This window comes from Salmo trutta, chromosome 21, assembly GCF_901001165.1.
Source record: "Salmo trutta chromosome 21, fSalTru1.1, whole genome shotgun sequence".
In the NCBI taxonomy this organism is placed as follows: Eukaryota; Metazoa; Chordata; class Actinopteri; order Salmoniformes; family Salmonidae; genus Salmo; species Salmo trutta.
In genome coordinates, this window is record NC_042977.1 from 8,180,038 (window position 1) to 8,193,219 (window position 13,182).

Sequence of the window (13,182 nt, forward strand, 5' to 3'; positions counted from 1 at the left end):
AGAGAGTCTGTTTGGGAATACCTTATATGGGCTCTCCTATTTGATGTTTTCACCACACCCTTGGTTTGACCTTTGACACCTCTGACTCATCCCACATGACCCCTGACCTTGTCCTCTGACTGGCTATTTATGACCCTCCCACTGACCCTCTTGTAAATGGAGGGAGAACAATAGGTGGACTGCGTCTGTGTGTGTGTCACGTCTACTCCCGCTCCTCCCCTCCGGCGTTCGACGTCGCCGGTATACTAACCACCGGTCCTGGGATTCATCATTACGCACACCTGGCATCAATCATTACACGCACCTGCACGTCATCATGATACTCACCTGGACTCCATCACATTCCTGATTACCTCCCCTATATCTGTCACTCCCTTTTGGTTCTTTCCTCAGTCAGTATTGTTCCTGTTTTTATGCTTAGACGCTACTGTTATGTTGTCTCGGTTCATGTTTGTTGTTTTATTAAATGTTTCCCCTGCTTCTCGACTCTCAGTGTCTCCGTTACAGAGTACTGACTGACAACAGAAGGAGCAGGAAAACAGAATATCTCCCAGACAGTCGACGAGCAGGGAAACCTTCTAAGTCAACACCATGACCAGCTAGTACAACTGGGGACGGCTATGGAAGAGGTTCTTCGCAGTGTGCATCATCTCAAAGAACATACACTAGGTCGACTGGTTGTAGAGTGTCAGCACAACAGCCCATTCAGCAACCCGCTCAGGTCAGCGACGCCTGCTTGTCCCTCCCGGATAAATATGATGGTACCCCATCTAAATGCTGTGGCTTTCTACTTCAGTGCTCCCTCTACTTTACGCACAAGATGGGAGCCCCCACCACCGAGAGGTCCAAGGTTGCCACAGTTATTTCTCTGCTGACTGGGAGGGCGTTGGAATGAGTTTGACCAAGGAGGAGAGTGATGGAGTGCTGCATCAGATGACCTGGCCTTCACAATCACCTGACCTCAACCCATTTGAGATGGTTTGGGATGAGTTGGATCACAGAGTGATGGAAAAGCAGCCAACAAGTGCTAAGCATATGTGGGAACTCCTTTTAAGACTGTTAGAAAAGAATTCCTCATGAAGCTGGGTGAGAGAACGCCAAGAGTGTGCAAAGCTGGCATCAAGGCAAAGGGTGGCTACTTTGAATAATCTAAAATATAACGTATTTTTTTATTTGTTTCACACTTTTTTTGGTTACTGTATGATTCCATGTGTTTTTTCATAGTTTTGATGTCTTCACTATTATTCTACAATTTAAAAAATAAAAACCCTCGAATGAGTAGGTGTGTCCAAACTTTTGACTGTGTGTCGTGCGCATGTTTGTTAACTCCTTTCTCCTCTACTTAAGGTATGTTTGAACTGCTGTCCTTGGTGATCTCTGGGATGAAATCTATAATGGACAAAAATGAGGACTTTACGTTTCTTAAAAGCATGATCATGGAAAGGAGATTCCATCTACTAGTCAAGGTGAAACTGGCTTTAACTACTGTGATGTAATGGCAATGCTACGGTTATGTTATAGTAATGATATCTGAGAGTTTATCATGTACAATTACAGTATGTCATAGTGTGTCCCTATGGAAATGCAAGAGGGATGTACTGGGTAGTATTCACTAGGAACTAACCGGAAGCAAACGGTCTGAAACAGGGAGGGACTACCTGAACTTTTCTAAATCAAATTTTATTTTACACATACACATGTTTAGCAGATGTTATTGCGGGTGTAGCGAAATGCGTTTGTCTCTAGCTCCAACAGTGCAGTAATATCTAACAATACACACAACCTAAAAGTAAAATAATGGAATTAAGGAATATAAATATTAGGATGAGCAATGTCAGAGTGGCATAGACTAAAATACAGTAGAATAGAATACAGTATGTACATATGAGTTGAGTAAAGCAGTATGTAAACATTATTAAAGTGACTAGTGTTCCATTATTAAAGTGGCCAGTGATTTCAAGTCTATGTATATGGGGCAGCAGCCTCTAAGGTGCAGGGTTACGTAATCGTGTGGAAGCTGCCTAGTGAATGTTCCTGAGTGGCCAAATTATAGTCGCCTTGTTTCCTCATTTTCCCTTGCAGAACGTTTGGCTGTGGTGTGCACTAATGAATACAACAGATGTACATCATCCGTGATGTACTGTAATAGTAACCACCAGTGTCATAGCCTGACTCGTTCTCTTTCTCAGATTCACGCGAGGTTGAGGCGGTTTGGATCAAGGAATCCTGTCCCGGTCCGGGATAATGCAAAGAGTCTGGCCTGTAACGTAAGTCTTTCTCTTTGCACTCTTCCTTCAGATGGATGGATGGATGGATGGCTGGATACAATATAGATAGATAAAGGAAGAGATATTTTGCACAAGTGTCCCTACATAGAGTGCCTTGCAAAAGTATTCAGACCCCTTGAATTTATTCACATTTTATTGTGTTACAAAGTGCGATTAAAGTGTATTTAATTGTCAACTACACAAACTCTGTAATGTCAAATTGTATTTAAGGTTAATAACAAAGGAATTACTAAAACATAGTTGTTGCATACGTATTCAGCTCCTTGAGTTAATACATGTTAGAAACACCTTTTGGCATCAAATACAGCTGTAAGTCTTCTTGGGTAGGTCTAAGTGCTTTGCACACCTGGATTGTGCAATATTTGCCCATAATGATTTTTAAAAAATTCTTCAAGCTCTGCCAAGATGTTGGGGATCATGGCTAGACAGAAATGTTAATTTCTTGCCATTTAGACTGTAATTTGGCCACTCAGGAACATTCACTGTCTTCTTGGTAAGCCACTCCAGTGTAGATTTGGCCTTGAGTTGTAGGTTATTGTCCTATGGTAAATTCCTCTCCCAATCTCTGGTGTAAAGCAGGTTTTCCTCTAGGATTTTGCCTGTGCTTAGCTCCGTCCCGTTTCTTTTTATCCTGAAAACCTCGCCGGTATTTGCCGACGTAAAGCATGCCCATACCATGATGCAGCCGCCACCATGCTTGAAAATAAGGAGGCAGTTACTCAGTGACGTGATTTTCCCCAAACATAAGATTTAGCATTCAGGCCATTTAGCATTTTCTTGCAGTATTACTTTAATGCCTTGTATCATACAAGATGCATGTTTTGGAATATTTTTTTATTCTGTATGTTTGTATTTTCACTCTGTCATTGTGGAGTCACTACAATGTTGTTGATCCATCCTCAGTTTTCTCCCATTACAGCCATTGAACTCTGTAGCTGTTGTAAAATCACCAATGGCCTCATGGTAACATCCCTGAGCAGTTTCTTTCCTGTCCTGCAGCTCAGTTCAGAAGGATGACTATCTTTGATGTGTCTGGGTGGTTTAGTACATAATCCGCAGCATAATTATTAACTTGACCGTGCTTAGAGATATTCAGTGTCTGATTTGCTATTGTTACCCATCTAGCAATCACCACCCTTCTTTATGAGGCTTTCAAAAACCTCCCTGGTCTTTGTAGTTGAATCTGTGCTTGAAATTCAGTACTTGACTGAGGGACCTTACAGATGTTGTATGTATGGGGGACAGAGGAAGGGTTAGTCATTCAAAAATCATATCAACCCCTATTTATGAATTCATGTAACTTATTGTATGATTTGTTAAGCCACATTTTATTCCTGAATTATTTTAGGCTTGCCTCAACAAAGGGACTGACACTATATTGTAGTTATGAATTTTGTGTTCTTTTTTGTGTGTGAATTGTTCTGGCACTTTGACATTAGAGTATTTTGTATAGATTGAAATTGAATTGTCTTTTTTCTGGTCAACAATCACACTTTGTAACAATAACGTGAATATTTTTCATGACATCCATTGACTATGCAACTGAGGCAAAGCCTTGTTTTAGAGTACTATTATTTTACATTTCTCCTTTATACAGAGTGACATCATGGGACAGTCTTCAGCATTAAGGTGCTAAAATAATTTCACCCCAAGTGAAATGTTTCAGCCTTGAGAACTACCATTAATGTCAACTCTATAAAGTGACACTGAGAATTCCCACTCTCCCATAATCCTCTACTTCACCCCTCCCCTTTAAGTACCTTTCCTTATCTCACTCCCGTACCCCACTGTTCTGTAGTATGTCCAATGTGGGCATCCTTACTTGTGTCTAACATGCAGAGTTTAGTAAACCGGTGGAAAAGATACAGTTGCAGTCAGTGACTCCTCATTTAATTTCACTATAGGTCCAATACCCCCACGCCCCTTTTCCTCTTTCCTTATGCCCTATCCTTGTTCTACCTCACAGTCCCCTTACTCAATGTCCTGTTTGACAGCCACTCCAGGCCTGGTTTAAATCATCAATGTCTACTGAATAGGCCAAACCAAAGAGCTGTTTTTCTTCAAAATGGCTTCTGTTTGCTCACAGCGGAAAGTAATGACCTTCAGGCAGACTTATGGATTCTTTGGTGTGTGCACATAACATCTTGAAGCACATTCTTAGAAAAAGGGTTCCAAAACCAAAGGGTTCTTCGGTTGTCCCTATAGGACAGTCATTCCCAAACTGGGATACGCGAAATGCCGTCGGGGGTATGCCAACTTAAAAATGTAATTCACATTTGGAAAAAATAAATAATTCTTCACATTTTCAAACAGTACATTTATATTTTCCAACTGGCTATACATTTGGGTGGGATTTTCTTTCCTCGCCTGAGCTGCCTCGTTTCACTGCCAAAAATAAAATTAAACCATCTAGTGTTCAGCGAAATAACACAATGTCAAATACAGGTAGTCTAGTCAAATAATTAACATCCAATCACATTAACTGTTACTCTCTCGCGGGAAAACTTCACTCTTGCACAGACATTTAGAAACGAAACATGACAATTTGAAAAATAAGCCAAAGGAGTTTTTTTGAGCAAGAATTAAGATGACTTTCGAGTAGTAAGACATGTATGAAAGCAACAGATACCATTTAATAAGGGGCTAGAAGCGTCTATCGTGAGCTACCGAGTGGCTAGGACAGGCAAGCCCCATACTTTGTGGAGGACTTATTTGTTCCTGCGGCCGAGGATATGGCTGGGACAATGCTGGGGGGAAAAGGCCTAAAAAACTATACAATGTCTTCATCAAACAACACTGTTTCACGATGCATCAATGACATGGCAGGAAATGTTTTGAAGCAATTACTGCTTCGCATACAAGCAAGTGAATTCTATATGTTACAGCTGGATGAGTCAACAGACGTGGCAGGCCTGGCACAGCTCCTGGTATATGTCCGTTACGTTTATGGGGGGTCAACTGTGCAAGTTGTTGCACAGTTGACCCCTCTATTGCAAACCACTGGAAACCAGGACAATATGAGAGGATATTTTTAAAGTACTGGATAGCTTTGTGGCATCAAATAGACTTTGGTGGTCAAGATGTGTTGGTATCTGTACTGATGGCGCAAAAGCCATGACAGGGAGACATAGTGGAGTGGTAACGCGTGTGCAAGCAGTTGCTCCCGACGCCACTTGGGTACACTACAGCATCCACTGAGAGGCTCTTGATGCCAAGGAATGCCTGACAGCTTGAAAGATGTTTTGGACACTACAGTTAAAATGGTTAACTTTGTTAAAGCAAGGCCCCTGCACTCGTGTATTTTCTGCACTATACAATGATATGGGCAGCAACCATGTAACGCTTTTACAACATACAGAAGTGCGCTGGTTATCAAGGGGGAAAGTATTGACACGTTTTTTTAAATGAAGAGTCTAGCTTAAAGTTTTCTTTACTGACCATAATTTTCACTTGTCTGACCGCTTGCATGATGACGAGTTTCTCACACGACTGTCCTATCTGGGTGATGTTTTTTCTCACCTGAATGATCTGAATCTAGGATTACAGGGACTCTCCGCAACTATATTCAATGTGCGGGACAAAATTGAGGCTATGATTAAGAAGTTGGCGCTCTTTTCTGTCTGCATTAACAAGGACAACACACAGGTCTTTCCATCATTGTATGATTTTTTTTTTGTGCAAATGAACTCAAACTAACGGAAAATGTCAAGTTATATAGCGAAGCACCTGAGTGAGCTGGGTGCGCAATTACACAGGCACTTTCCCGAAACGGATGACACAAACATCTGGATTTGTTATCCCTTTCATGCCCTGCCTCCAGTCCACTTACCGATATCTGATCAAGAGAGCCTCATCGAAATTGCAACAAGCGGTTCTGTAAAAATGTTATTTAATCAGAAGCCCTGCCAGATTTCTGGATAGGGCTGCGCTCAGAGTTTCTTACCTTGGAAAATCGCGCTGTTAAGACACTGATGCCCTTTGCAACCATGTACCTGTGTGAGAGTGGGTTCTCGGCCCTCACTAGCATGAAATCTAAATATAGGCACAGACTGTGTGGAAAATGATTTAAGACTGAGACTCTTTCCAATACAACCCGACATTGTAGAGTTATGAGCATCCTTTCAAGCACACCCTTATCATTAACCTGTGGTGAGTTATTCACAATATTTGATGAACAAATAAGCTTTTATATGTAAGATGGCTGAATAAAGAGCAAAATTATTGATTATTATTATTTGTGCCCTGGTCCTATAAGAGGTCTTTGTCACAACCCGGCTCGTGGGAAGTGACAAACTCACACTCATTCTTATGTTTAATAAATGTATCATATACATGTGTGGCAGGCTTACAATGATGGCAAAAAACAACATTTGAGAGTGCGCTGACCCTGGTGCTAGAGGGGGTACGCAGCTGGAGGTTGAATGTTTGAAGGGGTACGGGACTATAAAAAGTTTAGGAACCACTGCTATAGGAGAACCCTTTTTGGTTCCAGGTAGAACCCTCTGTGTAAAGGGTTCAACATGGAACTCAAAAGGCTTCTACTTGGAACCAAAACGGTTTCTACCTGGAACCAAAAAGGGTTCTTCAAAGGGTTACCCTATGGGGACAGCCGAAGAACCCTTTTGGGTTCTAGATAAACCTTTTTTTCTTATCTGCCTTGGATGCATCTATGGGGAAACATTGCAACTGTCTTGAAGCAATAAGTTACAACAGTATCCCCTAGACATCTTACCACAAAACACACCCTCCTCATTGTTATATCAGAGGCTGCATACTGTGTGCGTGTGTCTGTGTGTCATAGTTGGCTGAGGAGCTGTGGACTCAAGTGGCTAGTGCTGAATGTTCAGAGTTGATCAGCCTGCTGTCCAACCCACACATCAAGGTGAGTCTCCCATAAAGGATATGAAAGTAAATAATGTCAGACTCTCATTCAGTCAAACACACGCCTCATTCCATTTATTTTAGAGACACACATTAAGGCCAGGCACCAAACCCTAATAAGGTATTATTTTTCCCCCTTAATCATTTCACAATCAACTTTTACCAGAATGTGGACACAAATATAATAATTTTGGGGTTTGCAATTCTTCTGAAATATTGTATTAAAATGTGCAAATTTGGTGATATCTGTATATACTGTATTTGCACATTACGCAAATACCTTTTTCTGGAGACTAGATGAAAATGTTGGGTTTCATGTTAAGACACTCCAGGACTGAACTTACACATAGCCGATTGTGGATAAATAGGCCTACTTTTTTCAACTTTCTATCTGTAAAAAATAAAACGTTTGATAACCACACAAATTGTGGGGAATGCAGATTCTTCTGAGGCTGAGAAAAATGAGTTGGCATGAAAATTAGCTTTTAAATTATGTGTGATTCAATATAGCGAGCTTTGAAATTATGGATGTACAGTGGGGAGAACAAGTATTTGATACACTGCCGATTTTGTAGGTTTTCCTACTTACAAAGCATGGATAGGTCTGTAATTTTTATCATAGGTACACTTCAACTGTGAGAGACGGAATCTAAAACAAAAATCCAGAAAATCACATTGTATGATTAAGTAATTAATTTGCATTTTATTGCATGACATAAGTATTTGATACATCAGAAAAGCAGAACTTAATATTTGGTACAGAGATCATACGTTTCCTGTAGTTCTTGACCAGGTTTGCACACACTGCAGCAGGGATTTTGGCCCACTCCTCCATACAGACCTTCTCCAGATCCTTCAGGTTTCGGGGCTGTCGCTGGGCAATACGGACTTTCAGCTCCTTCCAAAGATTTTCTATTGGGTTCAGGTCTGGAGACTGGCTAGGCCACTCCAGGACCTTGATGCTTCTTACGGAGCCAATCCTTAGTTGCCCTGGCTGTGTGTTTCGGGTCGTTGTCATGCTGGAAGACCCAGCCACGACCCATCTTCAATGCTCTTACTGAGGGAAGAAGGTTGTTGGCCAAGATCTCGCGATACATGGCCCCATCCATCCTCCCCTCAATACGGTGCAGTCGTACTGTCCCCTTTGCAGAAAAGCATCCCCAAAGAATGATGTTTCCACCACCATGCTTCACGGTTGGGATGGTGTTCTTGGGGTTGTACTCATCCTTCTTCTTCCTCCAAACACGGCGAGTGGAGTTTAGACCAAAAAGCTCTATTTTTGTCTCATCACACCACATGACCTTCTCCCATTCCTCCTCTGGATCTTCCAGATGGTCATTGGCAAACTTCAGACGGGCCTGGACATGCGCTGGCTTGAGCAGGGGGACCTTGCGTGCGCTGCAGGATTTTAATCCATGACGGCGTAGTGTGTTACTAATGGTTTTCTTTGAGACTGTGGTCCCAGCTCTCTTCAGGTCATTGACCAGGTCCTGCCGTGTAGTTCTGGGCTGATCCCTCACCTTCCTCATGATCATTGATGCCCCACGAGGTGAGATCTTGCATGGAGCCCCAGACTGAGGGTGATTGACCGTCATCTTGAACTTCTTCCATTTTCGAATAATTGCGCCAACAGTTGTTGCCTTCTCACCAAGCTGCTTGCCTATTGTCCTGTAGCCCATTCCGGCCTTGTAAAGGTCTACAATTTTATCCCTGATGTCCTTACACAGCTCTCTGGTCTTGGCCATTGTGGAGAGTTTGGAGTCTGTTTGATTGAGTGTGTGGACAGGTGTCTTTTATACAGGTAACGAGTTCAAACAGGTGCAGTTAATACAGGTAATGAGTGGAGAACAGGAGGGCTTCTTAATGAAAAACTAACAGGTCTGTGAGAGCCGGAATTCTTACTGGTTGGTAGGTGATCAAATACTTATGTCATGCAATAAAATGCAAATTAATTACTTAAAAATCATACAATGTGATTTTCTGGATTTTTGTTTTAGATTCCGTCTCTCACAGTTGAAATGTACATATGATAAAAATTACAGACCTCTACATGCTTTGTAAGTAGGAAAACCTGCAAAATCGGCAGTGTATCAAATACTTGTTCTCCCCACTGTATGTCCATTTAAGTGGTTACAATTCATGACATTTTGATGTAATATGATAAACTAACGAAAGTATAAATTTATCAAATATTTTAACTTTTTGAAAATACTCATTTTAATGGACCAAAATACAAAGAATAAGTAGATGCAAAAATGTAATTTTAGTCTGTGGTGCCTGGCCTTAAAGTAATCTGTTCCTCCTGCCAATGTTATTGCATGCATGTAAACACAAACATGGACGCACCCACCCACACACACACACACACACAACCTCTGCTGACTAATCAGCAGGTGCTGTTTCAGTATAGCCTATAATTACTACTAACGCGCCCCATTTAGTTGGGGAAAAAATGTATCCAGGTGTGAAATGTAGTTTTGTTTCCCCCTCCCTTCATCTTCCTTTTACACAAAGCTATTAGCATCTTCAAATTAGCATCATTAGCAGCAAAGGAAACATAACCAATCATGTTCATTATTGTCATTACAACTGCAGCCAGTCTGCATCGGGCAGAGAAAGAAACTGAGTGAATTAAGGGGCAATCTAGGATTGGTGCAGCAATTTTTTGGACTTAAGTTATTATATATACCAATTGATTCTTGAAAAATAACAACCTGTTTGAATCCCATATTGCCCTTTAATGCATGTGTTTCTATTCAATCCTATTGACAGCATCTCAGAAGCACTAATATTCTGGAACTGTTCAGTCTAATTAAAAAGCAGACACACAGAGTGCCTGGTTTTCCAGGGCTGCAGTGGAGCTCCTTTATTAACAAGGGATTGTTGGCAGCCCAGGGATGCGTCCCAAATAGCACCCTACTCCCTTATGGGCCCTGATCAAAGTAGTGCACTATATAGGGCAAAAAGGTGTCATTTGGGACAACCCAGGACTTCACTGCAGATTTATTTGGATAGTTTTAACGACCTGTTTGTTCCTGGCTCTCACTTGGTGGCACACGTATGCTTGTTACTGTTAACGTTACTGGATGTTGTTTTTTTTAAAACCTGTTATAAACTGACCAGTATTGTATTGGCCTTTTTATTCTCATCACTATGGACAGACGTATCACAAAGAGACAGACAGAGGGATAGATAGATGTTTGTATTCTCTCCTTCCTACCTGGACCAACCGCCACTTATAGACACAGGGTGCAAAATGATTGACACCCTTGATAAAGATGAGCAAAAATTAAAAGTATAAAATAAATCATTCAAATAATTGACGTGTGCTTAGGGTTATTGTCTTACTGGAAGATTCACTTGCGGCCAAGTTTCAGCCTTCTGGCAGAAGCAACCAGATTTTTGGCTAAAATATCTTGGTACTATGTAAAGTTCTTGCCGTTGATGCCGTTGACCTTAACAAGGGCCCCAGGAACAGTGGAAGTGAAATAGCCCAATAACATCAAAGATCCATCACCATATTTTACAGTAGGTATGGGGTTCTTTTCTGCTCATGCATTCTCATTTCCACACAAAATCCACCACTGGTGTGCGTGACCAAAGAGCTTTATTTTCATGTCATCCAACAAATGTAAACGGCTGAAGTTTGCTAAACGGCATTGGCACTTGGATTATAAAGGGAAAGGTAAAGAGGGATACCTAGTCAGTTGTACAACTGAATGCATTCAACTGAAATGTGTGTTCTGCATTTAACCCAACCCCTTCTGAATCAGAGAGGTGCAGAGGGCTGCTTTAATCGACATCCACGTCTTCGGCGCCCAACCGGTGCTTTGGTCAGATGACATGAAGATAGAGCTCTTTGGCCACGCACACCAGTGGTGGGTTTGACGTCAAAATAAGAATGCATTATAGAAAAAGGCTCAGTGCCGTTAACCTCGCATGGTGAGGTATTGAAAACAAGGGTGTCAATAATTTTGACCCCTACATTTTTGAGAAATACAAATATTACTTGTTAAACAAAATCTATTTCTCTGAGCAACTGTATTAGTATAAAATAATATGAATTTCCAATTTTTTTAACATACATTATAGCTCAATATTTGAATTCTTTATTTTATATAGTCCTTTTTGCTCATCTTTATCAACGGTGTCAATAAATTCAGACCTCACTGTATATGAAAAGCTACTCACGCTGTTTTCTAACATCCTCTGTCCAGGGCCTTCTCTCTGTTCACGACATAGTAGCACAGAAAGGTTATGACCCCGAGCTGCCACCCCTACCTGATAACATCGAAGAAGAAGATGAGGACTCTGTGAAGATTATAAGCCTGTTCAAAAGCCAGGAGCCACTGGTGAGTGGATCATGGTCGTAGGGATGAATCCTTAATGGAGATCTCTAGTTAGGATTGTGCTCATGCAGCCTGAAATCAGTGCCATATGTAGGATATTTGTGCACCTCCATTTTGTATGATGTATAACATTTTTGTTACGTTACAAATTAAATAAAAGGATGTTGGTCGGGGATGATGTGTTCAAGCTCATCACTAAGCTAAGGATCCTGGGACTAAACACCTCCCTCTGCAACTGGATCCTGGACTTCCTGACGGGCCGTCACCCAGGTGGTGAGGGTAGGTAGCAACACATCTGCCACACTGATCCTCAACACTGGAGCTCCCCAAGGGTGCGTGCTCTGTCCCCTCCCTCCTATACTTCCTGTTCACCCACGACTGCATGGCCAGGCACGACTCCAACACCATCATTAAGTTTGCAGACGGCAACGATGAGACAGCCTATAGGGAGGAGGTCAGAGACCTGGCCGGGTGGTGCCAGAATAACAACCTATCCCTCAACGTAACCAAGACTAAGGAGATGATTGTGGACTACAGGAAAAGGAGGACCGAGCACGCACCCATTCTCATCGACGGGGCTGTAGTGGAGCAGGTTGAGAGCTTCAAGTTCCTTGGTGTCCACATCAACAACCAACTAGAATGGTCCAAACACACCAAGACAGTTGTGAAGAGGGCATGACAAAGCCTATTCCCCCTCAGGAAACTAAAAAGATTTGGCATGGGTCCTGAGATCCTCAAAAGGTTCTACAGCTGCAACATCGAGAGCATCCTGACTGGTTGCATTACTGCCTGGTACGGCAATTGCTCGGCCTCTGACCGCAAGGCACTACAGAGGGTAGTGCATACGGCCCAGTACATTACTGGGGCTATGCTGCCTGCCATCCAGGACCTCTACACCAGGTGGTGTCAGAGGAAGGCCCTAAAAATTGTCAAAGACCCCAGTCATAGACTGTTCTCTCTACTACCGCATGGCAAGCGGTACCGGAGTGCCAAGTCTAGGACAAAAAGGCTTCTCAACAGTTTTTATGCCCAAGCCATAAGACTCCTGAACAGGTAATCAAATGGCTACCCGGACTATTTGCATTGTGTGCCACCCACCACCTGCCAACCACTCTTTTACGCTACTGCTACTCTCTGTTCATCATATATGCATAGTCACTTTAACCATATCTACATGTACATACTACATGTACATACTACCTCAATCAGCCTGACTAACCGGTGTCTGTATGTAGCCTCGCTACTGTATATGTAATGCATCTGTGTGCAGCTGGTGTGGATGAGTCAGACGCAGGACAGCAGATATGAGTTATGTTGCAATTTTACTCAAACAAATAATCAACATACACGTCACTAAATACAAGGCCACAATTACGGACCGCAATACAATAAACAATCCCTCACAAACAAACATGGGGGAACAGTGGGTTAAATAATGAACAAGTAATTGGGGAATTGAAAGCAGGTGTGTAAGACAAGGATAAAACTAATGGAAAATTAGAAGGGGATCGGCGATGGCTAGAAGGCCGGTGACGTCGACCGCCAAATGCCGCCCGAACAAGGACAGGGACTGACTGACAGGCTATATATAGTAGTGAGCCTATATACTGTCTTTTTACTGTTGTTTTAATTCTTTACTTACCTATTGTTCACCTAATACCTTT

The 13,182-nt window shown here is 42.0% G+C and overlaps 1 protein-coding gene across 1 annotated transcript in view; it reads left to right on the forward strand.

Annotated features, from left to right (window-relative positions):
* Positions 1-1,317: 1,317 nt before the first annotated feature.
* The window catches only part of LOC115156595 (MAGUK p55 subfamily member 7-like), a 52,798-nt gene continuing 40,933 nt past the window's right edge, over positions 1,318-13,182 (forward strand). Inside the window, exons 1-4 of the mRNA XM_029704090.1 lie at positions 1,318-1,466; positions 2,190-2,267; positions 7,090-7,170; positions 11,387-11,521. Coding sequence (XP_029559950.1) covers positions 1,350-1,466; positions 2,190-2,267; positions 7,090-7,170; positions 11,387-11,521 — 411 coding nt within the window. The 5' untranslated portion in view covers positions 1,318-1,349. The remainder of the gene's footprint in view (positions 1,467-2,189; positions 2,268-7,089; positions 7,171-11,386; positions 11,522-13,182) is intronic.